Source organism: Geotrypetes seraphini, chromosome 7 (genome assembly GCF_902459505.1).
Source record: "Geotrypetes seraphini chromosome 7, aGeoSer1.1, whole genome shotgun sequence".
Classification (NCBI taxonomy): Eukaryota; Metazoa; Chordata; class Amphibia; order Gymnophiona; family Dermophiidae; genus Geotrypetes; species Geotrypetes seraphini.
Window position 1 is genome coordinate 62,740,188 of NC_047090.1, and position 17,793 is coordinate 62,757,980.

Sequence of the window (17,793 nt, forward strand, 5' to 3'; positions counted from 1 at the left end):
GGCCCTCTCGGGCCTACCTGAATACCTGGTGGTCTGGAAATGGGTCACTGGGGAAAGGGACCGTGCTTCTCACTGCCTCTGTAAAATAGCTGCTACAACCTCTTATGCCTTTGCCTCCAAGAATTCCCCATTGGACCACCAGGTATTCTGGGGGGGGGGGGGGGGAGGCTATGTAGACATGATGAGGCAGCGGGGCCTGGCAGAAGGAGGTATTGTCATAGGTTAGGGGGAGGGGCATTATTGGGGGGCAAGAGGGAACAAGTGATTTTTTTTTTTTTAATGTGAAAAAAACAAAACAAATAAAAGCTTATGTTGGTCCTGGCCCAATTTTCAGCCAGGGCTTGTATAAGCTAAGCAGATGAATTTAGGACAGCTTTTGAACTGTCCTAAATTCATCCACTTAACTTATGCAGGCCACTGGTGAGTATCACCAGCACCCACATAAGCTCTGGCTACTCCCCAGCACACTCACTTGCCTGCACCAAATGGACCCACTTGGTTTTTGGGGCCAGTCAGAGACAATATTCAGCAACACTGCCCACTGAATATCAGTGGTTGAGCAGTGATTATAAGCGGGGCATAGCCTCTTTAGCCTGCTTAAATCGCTCTGAACTAGAGAATGACACGGGGACAAATTTTTCCCCATCCCCACAGGAACTGAATTTATCCGTCTCGTCCCCACAAGTTTGTGTTGTCTCTTTCTCTGACCCATTCCTGTAAGCTCAGCCTTAACCACCCAATAGAGAATGACACGGTGACAAAATTCATCACCGTTCCCATCCCCACGGATAACCACGGGAAATAATCCCATGTCATTTTCTAGTGTCTATTTCAACCTTGGTCCTTCTACGCCAGCATTCTTCAAAGCAAAGCTTGCAGGTCAGTGTTTGTGGCCATTCATACTCTGATTCTTCCCTCTCTCCTTAAAGAATGACATGAAGATGGTTTCCCGCGGTTATCCGCGGGGACGGGAACGGTGATGAATTTTGTCACCATGTCATTCTCTACCACCGAAATCTCGAACACTTATTTTAAAATGTTTGAGGCTTGTGCAGATGATGAAAGAGCTTGCAGGAATGGGGCAGGGACAGGAGAAGAATTCGCCGGGATGGGACGGGAAAATGAGTTCCCGCGGGAATGGGGAAAAATTTTTGCCGTGTCATCCTCTACTCTGAACATCAGCCCCACTGTGTATGATGTATAACATTATATATTTCACTGTTTTTAAACTTTTCTGTCTGTTGAATAGATTTTCAAAAGTAGTATGTGGTATGTTCACATTTTTAGTTACTTAGAAACAAACTATTGCATTCTAGTATCATTTGTGATGCCATTTTTCCTCTTAAATGCTCTCTGCCCATAAGTTCTCTTCCATTACATGTAATGGATATGGTATTCATAAGATTTGTTTAAAAAAAATCTTCTCTATTACTTTTGCTGGAAAAGATAACTTGGCTATAGGTCTATAGTTTGACACAATAGCATCTACTGAAGAATTTTTCAGAATTAATGAATCAATGATTGCTTCCACAATTTGGGGGTTGATACCTAATTTTAAACTTTGATTTACCATAGCAAGTAGAAGGAGAGATAAGCCATGCTTAGATGGTTTATACCAATCCAATGGAATAGGATCAAGATTATAAAATGAAACATTTGTATCTATAATGGTATTATATAATAAAATTAAAGTACATAAATTAAAAGATTCCCAAGAACTTCCTAGAGTAAAAGAAGCTTGTGAGTCGAAACTGTATATCAGATATGTTCCACTGATCCCATCTAAATTATGGCTAATATCATGTGTCTTAATAGTATTAGGTAATAATCTCACTTTATTACTAAAATTCTGCTAAATCATTAGGACATTTGCTTCAGGAGACAATTTTGTACATGACCCTGTCAAACTTTTCACCAATGAATATAACTGTTTAGTTCAATGATAACTATCCCTAATCAATATAGAATAAAATAGCTTTTTAGCCAATTTAACTTCATTATTTTAAGCCCTTTAAACGGTCTGGAGTATGGTCGCTTTCTCCAATATCACTCTCTTTGTCTATGTTATATGGATGGCCGCCAAGAGAGCGAATAAAATGCTGGGGATAATCAAGAAGGGTATTACAACAAAAACGAAAGAAGTTATCCTGCCGCTGTACCGGGCAATGGTGCGTCCGCATCTTGAGTACTGCGTCCAGTATTGGTCACCATACCTTAAGAAGGATATGGTGTTACTCGAGAGAGTTCAGAGGAGAGCGACACGACTGATTAAGGGGATGGAAAACCTTTCATACGCTGAGAGATTGGAGAAACTGGGTCTCTTTTCCCTGGAGAAGAGAAGACTTAGAGGGGATATGATAGAGACTTACAAGATCATGAAGGGCATAGAGAGAGTAGAGAGGGACAGATTCTTCAAACTTTCAGAACATAAAAAAACAAGAGGGCATTCGGAAAAGTTGAAAGGGGACAGATTCAAAACAAATGCTAGGAAGTTCTTCTTTACCCAACGTGTGGTGGACACCTGGAATGCGCTTCCAGAGGACGTTATAGGGCAGCGAACGGTACTGGGGTTTAAGAAAGGATTGGACAATTTCCTGCTGGAAAAGGGGATAGAGGGGTATAGATAAAAGATTACTGCACAGGTCCTGGACCTGATGGGCCGCCGCGTGAGCGGACTGCTGGGCGCGATGGACCTTAGGTCTGACCCAGCGGAGGCATTTCTTATGTTCTTATGTTCTAACAGGGCAAGACCTTCGTGAAACCACTAGAGAATGACATGGGGAAAAAATTGTTCCCATCCCCATGCACTCTATCCCCGTCCCCAAGGACTCTATCTGATCCCATCCACACAAGTCTTGAATAGCTATTTTATATTGAAATCATTATATTAAAGTATAAAAAGGAACAATATGCTGTACAAATGTCATTTTATAAATCACAAATACAGAAAAAGGATCAGCAAAACCCATCTCCCCTCACAATATCCCCTCCACTATCAGGAAAACTGAATGCTACATAGAAAATTAATCCTAACAGAATACCTTGGTCACACACACAGAACACAAATGCCAAATTCATAATAACTGACCAAAAATGATAAACATAAATTATTTTATTATTATTTTTTTTATTTATTCAGTTTTCTATACTGTTCTCCCAGGGGAGCTCAGAACGGTTTACATGCATTTATTCAGGTAAATCCTACGAAGCCACACCTTCCATATAGTACAACACCAAATAAATAAAAAGATTCATTTCCTCCTATACAGTACAAAATATAAAGATCATACATGCCAGGGATGGTGTTAAGCCAAGGAGTGCAATTAGAGCAAATGCCCCCTGGCTAGAGAAAGCCCTAAGTCTGCTGGAAGCTGAAGATGGCACAGACTAGTAAAGAGCTTTGGGGTCACCTCCCAAATTTCTGCCCTGGGCCCTACCAATGTCTAACACCAGCACCAGTAGGCTAAACATTTCAGTTCTTATATATTCTAATCACGAAATAGAAAATAAAATTATTTTTCTACCTTTTGTTCTCTGGTCATTATTCAAAACATGTCTTCTGTTAACTCGGTGTCAGGTCAAAAGCGCGCCGGGACAAAGGCGCGTGCAGACAATTGAGCGCAGCGCGGAGGTGCGCGCCGAAGAAAATTACTGTTTTTAGGGGCTCCGACGGGGGGCGTGGGGGGGAACCCCCCACTTTACTTAATACAGATCGCGCCGTATTGTGGGGGCGTTAGGGGGGAGTTGGGGGGTTGTAACCCCCCACATTTTACTGAAAACTTCACTTTTTCCTTGTTTTTAGGGAAAAAGTTAAGTTTCCAGTAAAATGTGTGGGGTTACAACCCCCCAAACCCCCCACAACGCCGCCGCGATCTGTATTAAGTAAAGTGGGGGGGCTCCCCAACAAAGCCCCCCGTCGGAGCCCCTAAAAACTGTAATTTTCTTCGGCGCGCGCCTCCATCTTGCGCTCAGTTGTCGGCGCGCGCCTTTGTCTTCCGTGATTATGTCTATGAACCGTTAACTCACTTGCCAGGGTCTCCTGCCCATTTGACATTTTCTTCTTTCTCCGTTCTCACCATCCATCTTCCATCACTGTCCTCCCCTTCTCTTCTCCAGAGGTCTGGCATCTTTCCTTTTTTTCATCTCCATCCCCGCAGTCCAGTATTTCTCTAATGGCCACTCCCCCCCACCCTCCTCCTGGAGATCCTCTAATGAGCTCCACCCCTGCGTTCCTCTCCTCCATGGGATCCAATAAGGCTCTTCGGGCCACATGCAGTGTGAGTGAAGATTTCCCTCTGCTACTGCGCCTAAGCAGGGCCAGGAAGCAGTAGCAGAGGGAAAGCTTCCAGCTGTAGAAGGCAGCGTGTTTATTTCACTCATGTTGCTGGTGGCCCGAAGAATGAAAGTACGGCTGCAGTAATGGATCCCACCATCCCCAGATCCACCATCTCTCCCTTTCTCTTCCTAACTGCCCTCCTATCCAGTATCTCTATCCGTCATACTTGCAAACAACCCTTTGGGTCCAACTTCTCTCCCTTTTCCCTACCTCCATCCCATTGTCCACCATCTCTCTTCCTCTTGTCTGCTTTCAGACCCATTATTTCTTCCCCTCCACCCCCCTCAGTCCGGCACATGCCCCTCTCTTTGGACCCTCCCTCGTTTTTCCCTCCCTCTGTTTACTTCTAATAGCTACATCAAGGGCCCCCCAAAGGCCAGTATTATTACCCCTTCTCTCTCCCATTAACCAGCATCTCTCTGGTCTCCCGGTCTCACTTTAAAAACTAATTACGGCCTGCAGAGGATTGCCGATGCACTTTCCCAATGCCGCAATCCACCCCAGCCCAAAACAGGATGATAGGCCAAAGGAAGGGTGGGACTGCAGCAGAGGGAAAGTGCACCAGCGACCAGCGATCCTTTGCAGACCTTAATTAATTTTTAAAGTGAGACCGGGAGGCTTGTGGATCCAGATGGCTTCCCTCCCTCCTTGCTGCTGGCACAAACCTTGCAGAGCGAGCCATCGAACACAGGCTTGCTCGTTGATGCTCATGGCCTTCCCTCTGCCAGGCTCCCCCTTATGAGGCAACTTCGTTTCTTTATGAAAAAAGGAAGTTTTGTCATAAGGAGGAGCCCGGCAAATGGAAGGCCTCGAGCACAATCCAGCAATCTTGTGTAGAGATTTGCGCACTCTGCAAGATGTGTGCCAGTGGCAAGGAGGGAGGAAAGCTGACTGGAGCCACTGGACTCACGATCGAAGGGGGGGGGGGCTGGAGCCACCGGACCCATGACCGAGGGGAGCTGCTGGATCCACGCGGGGAGGGCCTAGAGCCACCGGACCCTTTATGGTGGGATATTGGGGAGCTATGGTGGTTGGGTTTCCCTGTGGGAAACTCTGGAAAGTGTGGAGGATGCATGGAATAGCTTCCCAATAGATGTGATGGAGACAAAGACAATGTTCAAATTCAGTAAAGTATGGATGAAGCACAGAGGATCTCTGAGGGAAGGATTATAGAACTTAGCAGTGGAGTAGATGGTTCATCAGGCAGGCCATATGGTTTCTAAAATGTCATCATTATTCTGTGTTTCTATTTTCTACTGTTTTGATAACCTATACAAATAATAATGGCTCTATATTCTAGACTTTTCGTGAATTTGATAGTGATGGTAATGGCATCATAATGAAGAAGGATTTACAAACTGTATTATACAGATTTGCGGTTCCTATCACATCAGCAGAATTTGATAAGCTTTGGGCAAGGTATGGTATTTCTAAACTCTTGTTCTTTGTAATTATTTAATTGGTAAAGAGATTTCACAATTACCAAGAATCTAGCAAAAGATATATCGATGAAAGATTTATGAAGATTGTGAATAAACAGTTATGAAACCCTTAGAGCAGGGGTGTCCAATGTCGGTCCTCGAGGGCCGCAATCCAGTCGGGTTTTCAGGATTTCCCCAATGAATATGCATTGAAAGCAGTGCATGCAAATAGATCTCATGCATATTCATTGGGGAAATCCTGAAAACCCGACTGGACTGCAGCCCTCGAGGACTGACATTGGACACCCCTGCCTTAGAGTGAAGTCTTATTAGTTATGATTAAATAAGATATTTCTCCTTTTCCATAAATAAAACAAAAAAAAAAATCTAGGTAAAACAGGCTCATTGGGATATCTAAAATAATAATTACTCATTTTACAAATAGATTTACAAGCAAATATGTTTGTAATAGAAAAATCAGACAATCAAACCACAAAAATAAACAAGCACCATGAAAAAGGAATAATATTAAGAATTTCCAGTGCAATAGGGATGGTATGCTGAACCATAGATTGTCCATGCCTGCTCACGAGCATTCTGCAGAAGATGTCAATCACGTTTTAAAGACATGGGATCCAAGCGCTATAAGTTTCCCAGAAAGTACTGCTTTAAGTGCCTCCCAAATAGAAGCTGGGGAAACTTCAGCTGATGTATTATGCTCTTAAATAGTCATGAGGCTCCCATTCTATCTGTTGAACATGGTCAGGGTCTAAGGAGGCTATCTTCTAGCCACCACTACCTTGATTCCCCCCCCCCCCCTCTCTAGGTAGGAATTGGCTAGAAAAACTGATAGGTACATGATCTGACCAAATTCTCTTCTGCCATGTCTCTTAAGATGGTGCTGAGGTTTTGAAAAAAGACCCCCTGGTCAGAATTAGGGGCATAGACATTCAAAAAAGTATCCAATTGTCCTCCCAATCACACCATCAGAAGAAGATAGCACCCCTCTCTATCTTGCACCACATACTTCACTATGGGAGACAAAAAATTTGCAAATAGTATCGGTGGCGTACCTAGCCTATGTGACACCCGGGGCCCATCATTTTTTGATACCCCCCATCTGTATGGAAAACATGATTTTAGTAACAATCCACACATCACACAAGAGTGTACCTAGGAAAAGGCAGCATTTTACATACTGCAGTGAGCAGTACAACATCAATACACCCATTGTAAAACTAAACAAGCCAGACTAGTACAGATCAATCCTGCACAGTCAATCCTAACAGAAAACCATGTCTTTCGAACACACAGAACATTGCCTAGTATGGAATATCTAATCAGAAACTAACCCCTCCCCCTTTTACAAAACTGTACTGTGGTTTTTAGCCACAGTGGTAACAGCTCTCATAGAATTCATAGAATTCTGAGCATCAGAGCTGATACCACTATGGCCGGCGCTAAAAAACGCTCTACAGTTTTGTAAAAGGGAGGATAAAATAGAAATACATAGACAAAGGTTAAATTGAACCACCAAGAAGCTGGACTCTGCATACAATGCAACACCACAGAAACAGTGATGCATCTCCCCTAAAGCAAAAAAATAAATAAATATAATTTTTTTCTACTTTGTCTTTTCTGGTTTCTGCTTTCCTTATCTTCTTGTCACTCTCTTTCTTTCATCCACTATCTACCTTCTCTCTGCCCCTTCTATATGGCATCTTCTCTCCTTCTATTCGCCTTCCAGAAACTTTATGCTCCCCCTTCCATTTCTCCCTTCACCCCCATTGGTCTGGCATCCATCTTGTTCCCTTCCCTCCTCCAGTGATCTGGCATCTCTCCTCTCCTCTTCTTCCCTTCCCTCTCCCACACTCCCATGGTCTGGCATTTCACTCTCTCCTCTTCCTTCCCCCCACTTCCATCAGCATCTGCCCCCTTTCTTTCCCTCCGACCCAATTCCATCCAGTATCCTTTCCCTGCACACCAATTCCATGAGCATCTGCTCCCTTTCTTTCCTTCCAACCCAATTCCATCCAGTATCCTTCCCCCTTATGTTTCTCTCTCCTTTCCCTGCACACCAATTTCATCAGCATCTGCCCATATTTCTCTCCTTCCACCACTCTTCCATACCATCCTGACCCCCTTTCTCTCCCTCCACCCTTCTATGCTCCTCTCTCCCTCCAAACCAGCAAGGTCCCGCGATGACTGCTTCTGCCGCCTCTGCTCTGGAAGAGGTAAGTGACATCGAGGGGGTGAGCTGGCAGATCCAGGGAGTTGCAGCAAGATCCCACGATGACTGTGGCTGCTGGTCCACCCCCTATGATGTCACTTACGTCTGCCAGAGCAGAGGTGGCAGACGGCAGTCATCGTGGGACCTTGCTGCACTTCACTGCGGCTGCCGACTGCTTCATTTAGAGCAGCGCGGGAGGTTCTGGACCTGGCTGTCCGGCTGTGCACCCTCTTAGGGATGGCACCCAGAGCGGTCCAGACCCCCCTCCCTGCCCTTGGCATGCCACTGAAATAGTATAGCTATTCCATTAGTTTTGGACTTAGTCTTGTTGGAAACAAAGTAAATGGTAGAATATTTCTTATGAGAAAAATACTTTTCCCACTGAGGAAGGAGGTGTGTCTCCTGGACAAATCCTATTGCCATCTTGCTTCTCTCCACCTTCTTAGAAAAGAGGCTATACTTCCTGGGGTAATATAGGCCCCTCACATTCATGCAAAGACAGATTTGAAACTGGGACAGTATTCCTCAAATCAAATGCAGCCTATGGTACCACCTTCGGTTCCCAATGCTATAAAAATGCAGCAAATCCCCCCTCAGAATCACACCCCCATACAGGCCAAAATGCCAGACACTCATACATATTACCTGCTCATCCACATCACTTACCCACCAATATACCCTCCCTAGAACTCCAACTCCCAAGTGGAGAACTTTGAAAATTTTACTAAGCAGCTAAATTTAAGGTTTTTGAATTTTCCCAAAACACTCACAATGTCTCCAAAGAATATTTTCTACAAGTTTTGAAGAAAGTATTTAAATACCCTGAAAATGGGCTTCTACCCCTTCATAAAATATATTTATTGCCGGTTTCTGCTAAAAAAAAAACCCTCTCCCTTAGGAGCTCCTGTTTCAACTGAGTTTTCTTCTTTAAGTACTTTGGATCTTTCTAATGTTTTGGAAACTTCTGAAGAAAGAGTGATTTTGTGTACGACCCTTTTGGTGACATTTGTTTTTCAACAGGATAAAGCACTTCTTCACCTTTTTTTTAGGATGAAAGAAGTCTTTTTTGGATTGTAAAATATCTATTTTTCCAGATGTTTCAAGGAGGACTAGGAGGAAAAGATTCCTAGAGATTAAACAATATGGGGCTCATAAAAAACAAAACAAACATCTAAAAACTGGCCTAAATGAGTACTTGGACGATCAAAAAGCCTGATCGTCCAAGTACCCATAACCAAAGCTGGTTTTAAACGTATCTAAAACCAACATAGGCCTTTCCCCTGCCTCTAAACACATAGAGCGAAAAGAGGCGTTTTTAGAGGAAGGGAAAGGGCGGGAGGTGGACGGGAGGTAGGCCGACCTAGACATAGTCATACAGTAGGTATAACCAAAACCTAAAACAGGCTGCCTAGTCTGCACTTATATATTTTGACTTAGACCAAGTCAAAGCAGGTAAAAATAAATACTGGGTTCTTTGGATAAAGTCATCCACATGTGAGAATATGCTGCCTGCTTGTCCTCGGATCAATTTATATACTTCATAAAATAAACATGTAGGGGACCTTTCACTAAAGAGTATTAAGCCCTTAACTTGTAATTAATACATAGAAACTGGTTACTGTGTGACCATTTTAAGGGGTCTTGCAGTAGTTTGTTTCCATGTGTTAAACTTTTCTGATTTTTTTTCCCCCTCGAGAAGTGGCAAGGGCAGTCAGTGGGCATAGAACAGTTATCCAGCAAACTCATTACACTTACCACATGCTAACTGCCTAATACGGAGTTAACACAGGACCACCTTCTAACTAGTGCTTCCAAAATTCAGGGAAAATTTCTTCAATTCGATTCAGTTTTCCCACTCAATCAGGCATTTGTTTTTTTCAAATGTCCTGGTGGGTTTATTTTGTAGCCTCTTTACCCACCCCACCCCACCCCATTTTGCCCTCTCCAACCCCATGCCAGTGTTCTCTGTGTTCATGGCTGAAGTGCTGGGAGTGGGAATACAGAAGACAAACGTGAATAGGGATGGAGGAGTGGTAGACCCTGATCAAATTTCAGAGGGTTTTGTTCGTGAGGAGCTAGCTAAAATAAAAATAGATAAAGCGATGGGGCTGGATGGTGTACATCCGAGTGTGCTGAAGGAACTTAGGGAAGTTCTGGTAGCTCCTCTGGTAGACCTTTTCAATGAGTCTCTAGAATTAGAAGTGGTACCAGAGGACTGGAGAAGGGCAGATGTGGTCCCGCTCCACAAAAGTGGAAGCAAGAAGAAGAAGGGAATTACAGGCTGGCAAGTCTGACTTCTGTGGTAAGCAAATTAATGGAAACACTTTTAAAACAGAGATTGGTCAAGTTTCTTGAATCCTGTGTATTATAGGACCAGAGGCAACATGAATTCACTAGAGGTATATCTTGTCAGACAAATTTGATCAATTTCTTTGACTGGGTGACCAGAGAATTGGATAGAGGGAGTGCGCTAGATGTGTTATATTTAGATTTTAGCAAAGCCTTTGACAGTGTTCAACACAGACATCTAATAAATAAACTCCATGCCCTCGGGATGAGTCCTATAGTGACGGGCTGGGTCAGGAACTGGTTGAGTGTAAGGCAACAGAGGTAGTGATTAATGGAGATCACTCTGAGGAAAGGGATGTTACCAGTGGTGTGACTCAAGGTTCTGTTCTTGGGCCTATTCTTTTTAACATTTTTATAAACGATATTGCTGCAGGGCTGTCAGGTAAAATTTGCCTCTTTGCGGATGATACCAAAATCTGCAATAGAGTAGACATACCCGATAGTGGGAATAACATGAAGAAAGACCTGGTGAAGCTTGAAGAATGATCTGAAATTTGGCAGCTAAAATTTAATGATAAGAAATGCAAGGCCATGCATTTGGGCTACAAAAACCCGAGGGAACGGTACAGTTTAGGTAATTATGTAAGCTCCTATTTCTAAGAGAAGATTTGGTATATAAGACTAAGAATTAGATTAGATTATCATGTACAACATTTCTTTCTCGCTCCCCATACACCATATCTCCCAACCCTCCACCCTATGTCCAACATTTCTCCCTCTTTCTCCATGCATGTCTCCCTCCTCTCCACCATATGCAGGATTTCTCCCTCACCCCTTTCTACCTCTTTGTTGTACTTCTCCCTTCCTCTCTTCCACCCCATGTCCAACAATTCTTCCTCTTTCCCCTTATGTGCAGCAACTTTCCATCTCTCCTATTCCCCTGTGCAGCACCTCCAGACTGACTCCCCCTTCCTTCACCGTTAGACCCGACATACCTTTCAACCTCTCAAAGCAGCAGCAGTTGTGGCGGTGGCCGGCAGAGGCAGTGCTGTGACCAGGCTTCTTGCAGCCTGCCTCATTATCAGTGGTGCAACAGAGGGGAAGGCCCCAGCAGGGCAGGCCACGAGCAGCCTGCTTATAGTGCTGCCTCTGTCAACTGGCCACCACCACTGCTACTTTATAAGACCTGGAGGTATGTCAGATCTTACAGTGCGAGGGAAAGGGGAAAGTGGGTTGGTAACTGAATTGGTAAGTCTGATTTTTTTCAGGGAATGAATCAATTTGAATCAATTCATTGAAGTGAATCAGTAAATAAATTTGAATCAGCAAATCAGGCAGTACTACTAACTAGGAAACAGTATGTGATCTCATGTTAACTCACAGCAGGTATCACTTGCTAATAGGAACATTAATACACAATTAATACAAACAGTGGAAACATCCCTGTGTAGTAAAATCTCCTATTAAGTTGCAGTAAGTAAATCTCTGCTTGTTTTAATAAAAGTACATGCATATATTTGCCCGTGTCTTGGAGAATATGTAAATATGAGCCACAGCATTTGTATACCTTTGGGCATAGTTCTGAAAGTCTATTTTACAAAGGTGTATAGGCAACCATTTTGTCTTATCAAACAGGAGCACTAGAAACAGCTAATTTTATATAACTATAACCAGGAAAATAAGAGATTGCGGCAGAAATTCCATCCTTGACTGGGGATGCTTAAAGATGCCAATGGAATGATATTGAATGATCTAGAAAGCATAAAAAAGAGATGGAAAGAATATATGGAAAATTTATACATACAAGGCAATGAGGATAACATTGTGGAAATGGAACTGGAAACTGAAGCTGAAGAAGAACCAGATATTTTAAAAGAAGAAGTCATAACAGCAATTAAAGCTTTACCGAAAAACAAGACACCTGGTATCAATGGTATTCCAATTGAATACTCAGAAGGTGATATCATGGCCCTCACTCCACTGTGTCAACAGATTTTGAAGAAAAAAATATGGTCAACCTAAACCGACGAAAGGTGATATCAAGGACTGTAACATAGAGAATGACATGGGGACACATTTTTCCTCTTCTCCACAGGAACTCAATTTCCCCAAGATTTGTCGCTGTGCTTGTCCCTGCCCCATTCCTGTAAGCTCTGCCTAAACCACATAAGCATCGAACACTTATGATTTTAAAAGTGTTTGAGATTTGTGAAAATGAGGACAGAGCTTGCAGGAATGGGGCAGGAACAGGAAAAGAACTCGCAGGAGCAGGACGGGAAAATGAGTTCCTGTAGGGACGCGGGGGAAACATTTGTTCCCATGTCATTCTTTACTGTAACTACAGAACAATTGTATTAATTCCACACGCCAACAAAATATTGCTGAAAATAATACAACGAAGGCTCCAATCATGCGTTGAGCAAGAAATACCTGAAATTCAGGCCGGTTTCAGAAAAAGTCGAGGAGCAAGAGATATTATTGCAAATGTTAAATGGATATTGGAGAAGAGCAAAGATTACCAAAAAACTCTATACCTTTGCTTCATTGACTACAGCAAAGATTTTGACTGTGTGGATCACAATAAACTATGGAGAACTCTAGTGCAAATGGGAATACCCAAGCACATAACTCAGCTGATAGAGAGCCTATATGAAAATCAAGAAGCTGCAGTGAGAACTGAATACAGCAAACACTGATTGGTTTCCAACAAAACGTGGTGTTAGGCAAGGATGCATCTTGTCACCTTACCTGTTGAACCTGTACGGTGAAACCATCTTCAAAAAAACAAATTTGGAAGAAGAGAGTGTTGGTTTCAAAGTTGGTGGGCAAAATATAAACAAACCTGCACTATGCAGATGATACAACACTCATCAAACCTTTCCCAAAACTGTTTTGAGCTAAACCTGTTTTAGAAGCATCTAAGTGCCACAAAGGTACCCCAACTGACCAGATGACGACTGGATACAGGGTATGGCTCCCCACACACCCCTATTACTCACTACCCCCCTCCCATCCCCCCATCCCCCCACCCCCAAAATCTGAATGAAACAGTGCATTCCTGCATTTTCGAAGCTGCCAAATGTCTATATTTTTGAAAATGAGCAAGGTATAAGTTTTGATCCACACGAAAAACGTACAGAAGCAAGTTTTGAAGATGTACCCATCAACTACCTTGTCAGGGGATTTCTGGTGGCTCAGCTGATAGGAATTCCCCCTGCCAGGATCAGCTGAGCCACAGAGCCCTATACCCCTCCCCCTGACATCCCAACATCCCCCACATCTCCCCTTACTTCCTGACATCCTCGATATCCCGGACCTCCCCTAACATCTCTGCCCCCCCCCCCCCCCCCCCCCCGCACATCCTCCCAACATTCCTGAGCTCCCTCCCACATCCTTGTAACCCCCCTTTGGAAGAGCAAACGACAGGAGGGAAGCTCATGCCCTTCTGCCTTCAGGGCCGCATGCTGCAACGACGGGGCTTCCCCCTCCAAATGCATCTTGCAATTGCTAGCTAATCAGGGCCTTCGGCCACACCCACTGTATCTGAAAGCTCTGATTGGCTCAAAATCGCTATTAGTATATCCAAGTTCCGACTGAGGCTGGTTTTTGGACATTTTAAACTTTTGATTATGAGCCCCACAGTGTCTATGTAGCTTACATATTGGTCTGACCCAGTATGACTGCTCTTATGGTCTTATCTTTCTCTTAAAGTGCTCTCTTCCATTTTTCTCTTTTCTGCTTCTATTCACGTAAATGTAACTTTCGCTTTATTCCTTCTCACTTTTCTATCCACTTATCTTATCCCCTAGCTCCCACATTTCCCATCTTCCTATTCCCTTTTATCACATTTATACTCTCTGTATTCATTATTCTCCTCTCACTCATCTCCTTCACAACTCTTCCACATAGATCCACCATTTTTAGCATCACCTTCCTTTTCCTTTACACCACCCTTGTAACTCAGCATTTCCTTCCTCTCTTTCTTTCTTTCTCTCTCTCCCTCTCTCAAGTTTTACATCTTTCCTTTCTGCCCTTCTACCCCCTTCTTCCAAATTTGATATCTCTCCCTCCCTCCCCTTTCTGGCCTCAAGTCCATATCCCTTCCGCCTTTCCCTGTCTATCTCTCCTCCCCCCTCTGCTATCTCTGAGTTGTTCAATACTCCCTCTCCCCATTTTGCCCTCCTCCACCAAGTCCATCTCTCTCCCCCCCATTTTCCCCCTCCACCAAGTCCATCTCTCTCCCCCATTTTCCCCCTCCACCAAGTCCATCTCTCTATCCCCCCATTTTCTCCCTCCATCAAGTCCATCTCTCTCTCTTCCCCCATTTTCTCCCTCAAACAAGTCCATTTCTCTCTCTTTCCCCATTTTCCCCCTCTACCAAGCCCATCTCTCTCTCTCCAGGAAGGAGAGCGGCAGAGAGAGCCAATTAGCACATAGACTGGCCGGCAGTAAGATAATGCTCCCTCAGTAGTGCCGCCTAAGGCTACCATCTCAGTTGGCCTCATTATAGAGCCGCCCCTGCTCTAGACGTCTAGAAAACCAGTTTCAAAAAGCAGCACTTTGGGGTCCCGGCGATTAGGATGTCCAAGTGCCAACTTAAGTGGTTTTTTGGATGTCTTAGTTTTCTTGATTTTGCCCCTGATAGTGTGTTCCTCTTCAATTTTTTATCTCCACATAGGTCTTCTTCTTTACAAGGCACATTGAAAAAGGCGTTCTTGAACTGAAGTTTTCAGATCAGAAACTTGAAGCCAGGCCAAAAGGCACACTGAAATTGCTCCAGCAGGTGTTCTGGAAAACACAGTAAAAGCATCAAAAGCAGCTCTAGCTATGAATTTTCTAGTGGTAAACAAGTTCTTAGATAATTGTTGAAATTGTTTTAAATTGTATGGGGGAGAAATTCCTCAAAGTCCAACAATTGTTTTAGTAAAGAGTTGAAGTAAATGGATATGTAATATTGGTAATCCATTATTCTGTTGATGATAATAGATGACAGGAAAATGCTCTTATCAAAAGAGTCTAATGTTCTAGCTTCTTTGTCTGGAGGAGCAGAAGCATAAGATCATGAGCTGCATGAACAACTGAGGGCAGATTCCACAACTAATGAATGGCGTTGAAGTTAAGCTCTAACAAATCCTGGACATGTTTGAATTCTGTACATCTTTCTAGGAGCTATTTGGACTGACAGGGAAGTTTCCAAGTTTTTACATATAGTATCTTTCATGATCTTGTGTAAGAATTGCGACAAAAACTTATAAAAAAATAAATATGAAGGCACAAGAAAGCTGAAAGGTTTGATGCGCTGAAGAGAAAAGTGAAGATGCAGCTTCTCAGCTCTGTGGAAAATGAAGGTTCTGTGAGCCAACATCAAGAAGGAAGGCACAAGCTCATGCACGGTATGGGCAGTACCTAAAAATTTAAAATCACACTACACTTGGTAGGGTCCATACTGGGTTCCATGGATGACATCACTTCACACGTGAGAATATATGCCTGCTTGTCCTCAGAGAACTGACAGCATTCTAGAAACTTGGGACCCTTTTATAAAAGCTTAGCATGTGCTAATGGGCATGTGGCCCATAAGTATAACATAGGACACACAATCTTAAGTTAAGCGCTGTTTATAGAATTGTGCCTATTAGCACCTAAGTCAGACATATGCACTGGTAGGCATCAAAATCTTAGCCTCCCCCCCCCCCCCTATTTATGCCAGAGTTTTCCTGGCCTAAATACCAGTCCTAACCTTGCCCACTTTCTAGTAGGCACCTACCTGAAAGTTGTAGGCACTTACCGAGCTTGGTGACTACCACCCAAAGCGCAGCGGTTCAAGGGGGAGGCCAATAGCCATCGCTGCAGGGGAGATGAGCCATTTCTCCTGCTGCAATGTTGCGGTGGGGGGTGGGCAGGTTGCCGGGGCCGCTGAGCTCATCGTGGGAGCCCGCAATCAGCTCAGCGACACAAAAGATTTTAAAAACTTCCTATCCTCACTCAACTTCTTTCTACCTTCATCCACACAAACCCATGAAAAAGGCCACCAGCTAGATTTGGTAGCCATGTCCTCAAAAGAAATCCTAAATCCCACTATTTCCATATCAAACGGCATCTGGAACCACGACATCTGGTCCGACCACTACACCTATTACTTTAATCTGGAACCAACCAAAAGAAAAAACGCACCCAAGGATAAAAAAAGAACATCTCACAAGGGGCCACATTAACCCAGAGGAATACTGGGCCCACTATGAAGCGCGCGAGGAGATGAATGAAGAAAGCGAATTCTGGGAACAGTGGTCAAAAACAAGCACAACCATCTTAGACAAAATAGCTCCCAAACAAAACAGAACAAACCGCTCAAATAAATATAACAACTGGTTCGATTCCGAACTACAAAAAATGAAACAATCAACACGACGACTAGAAAGGATCTGGAACAAATCAGGTGAAAAATCTGACAGGAACAATTGGAGAGCAAACATAAAGGAATATAAACAACTGATAAAAGAAAAAAGGAAAAAATTCTACTCATCCAAAATATACACATCCAACACAAGTTCAAAAGGAATTAACACTCATGAATTGTTCAATCTAGTCAAAAATTTATTCGACACCACACGCCACAGTCAATCAACGCACGACACAAAACTTCCATCAACAGACGACCTAGCACAACACTTCAACTCAAAAATTGTGAACCTAAGGAACAACGGCTGAACAAACAACACAGATGAACAGCAAATAACCAACATACATGAAAACGAAACACCAGTAGACATGTATTGGAACTCCTTTCAGGACCCAGAATGGAACAGCTTCATAAAACTATATAACAAATACACCAAATCAAACTGCATCCTAGATCCCTGTCCACCCAACATAATGAAAGCAGCCCCTTTAGACTTTAAAATAACATTATGGATTCATATCATCAGAAGTAAGAGATCAACTGCTTTTACACCTAAGCAGCACCAAGACCAGCCGCCACTATCGAGAGCCTTTGTCCCAATCCTGCCAGGCGTGTGTGCTCTTCACCATACAATTCGTTGGAGAGATCAATCTGCCTGCTTTTAAATATCAGCAGCATTGGGAGATCAACTGCTTTTACACCTAAACAGCACCAAGACCAGCCGCCACTATCGAGAGCTCCTCCCCTTATATCCCGTTTAAGAGATCAATCTACCTGCTTTAAATATCAGCAGCAGTAGAAAAACAACTGCTTTTACATACAAGCAGCAGCGAGACCTACCGCAACCACCAAGAGCCCACAGACCCGATCCTGCCAGGATTGTGAACTCCTCCCCCTGCAGTCCATTGGAGAGATCAATCTGCCTGCTTTTAAATATCAGCAGCAGTGGAGATCAACTGCTTTTACACCTAAGCCGCAACGAGACCAGCCACAACCACCGAGAGAACACAGACCCGATCCTACCAAGAGTGTGAACTCTTCCCCCCCCTGCAATCCGCTATGAAGATCGACTGTCGGCTCCGGGCGGCTTTCCCGCAGAGGAGAGAATCCTGCATTC

At 43.6% G+C, this 17,793-nt stretch overlaps 1 protein-coding gene across 4 annotated transcripts in view; it reads left to right on the forward strand.

The window, feature by feature from the left end:
• Nucleotides 1–17,793, forward strand: part of EFCAB6 (EF-hand calcium binding domain 6) — a 474,908-nt gene that overhangs the window by 297,425 nt on the left and 159,690 nt on the right. For all 4 annotated transcript variants that reach the window (XR_004540188.1, XM_033953069.1, XM_033953071.1 and 1 more), the window contains exon 21: nucleotides 5,637–5,755. Coding sequence is in view for 3 of the 4 variants with exons in the window: in XM_033953069.1 (XP_033808960.1) it covers nucleotides 5,637–5,755 (119 nt within the window). In the remaining variant the exon portion in view is untranslated. The remainder of the gene's footprint in view (nucleotides 1–5,636; nucleotides 5,756–17,793) is intronic.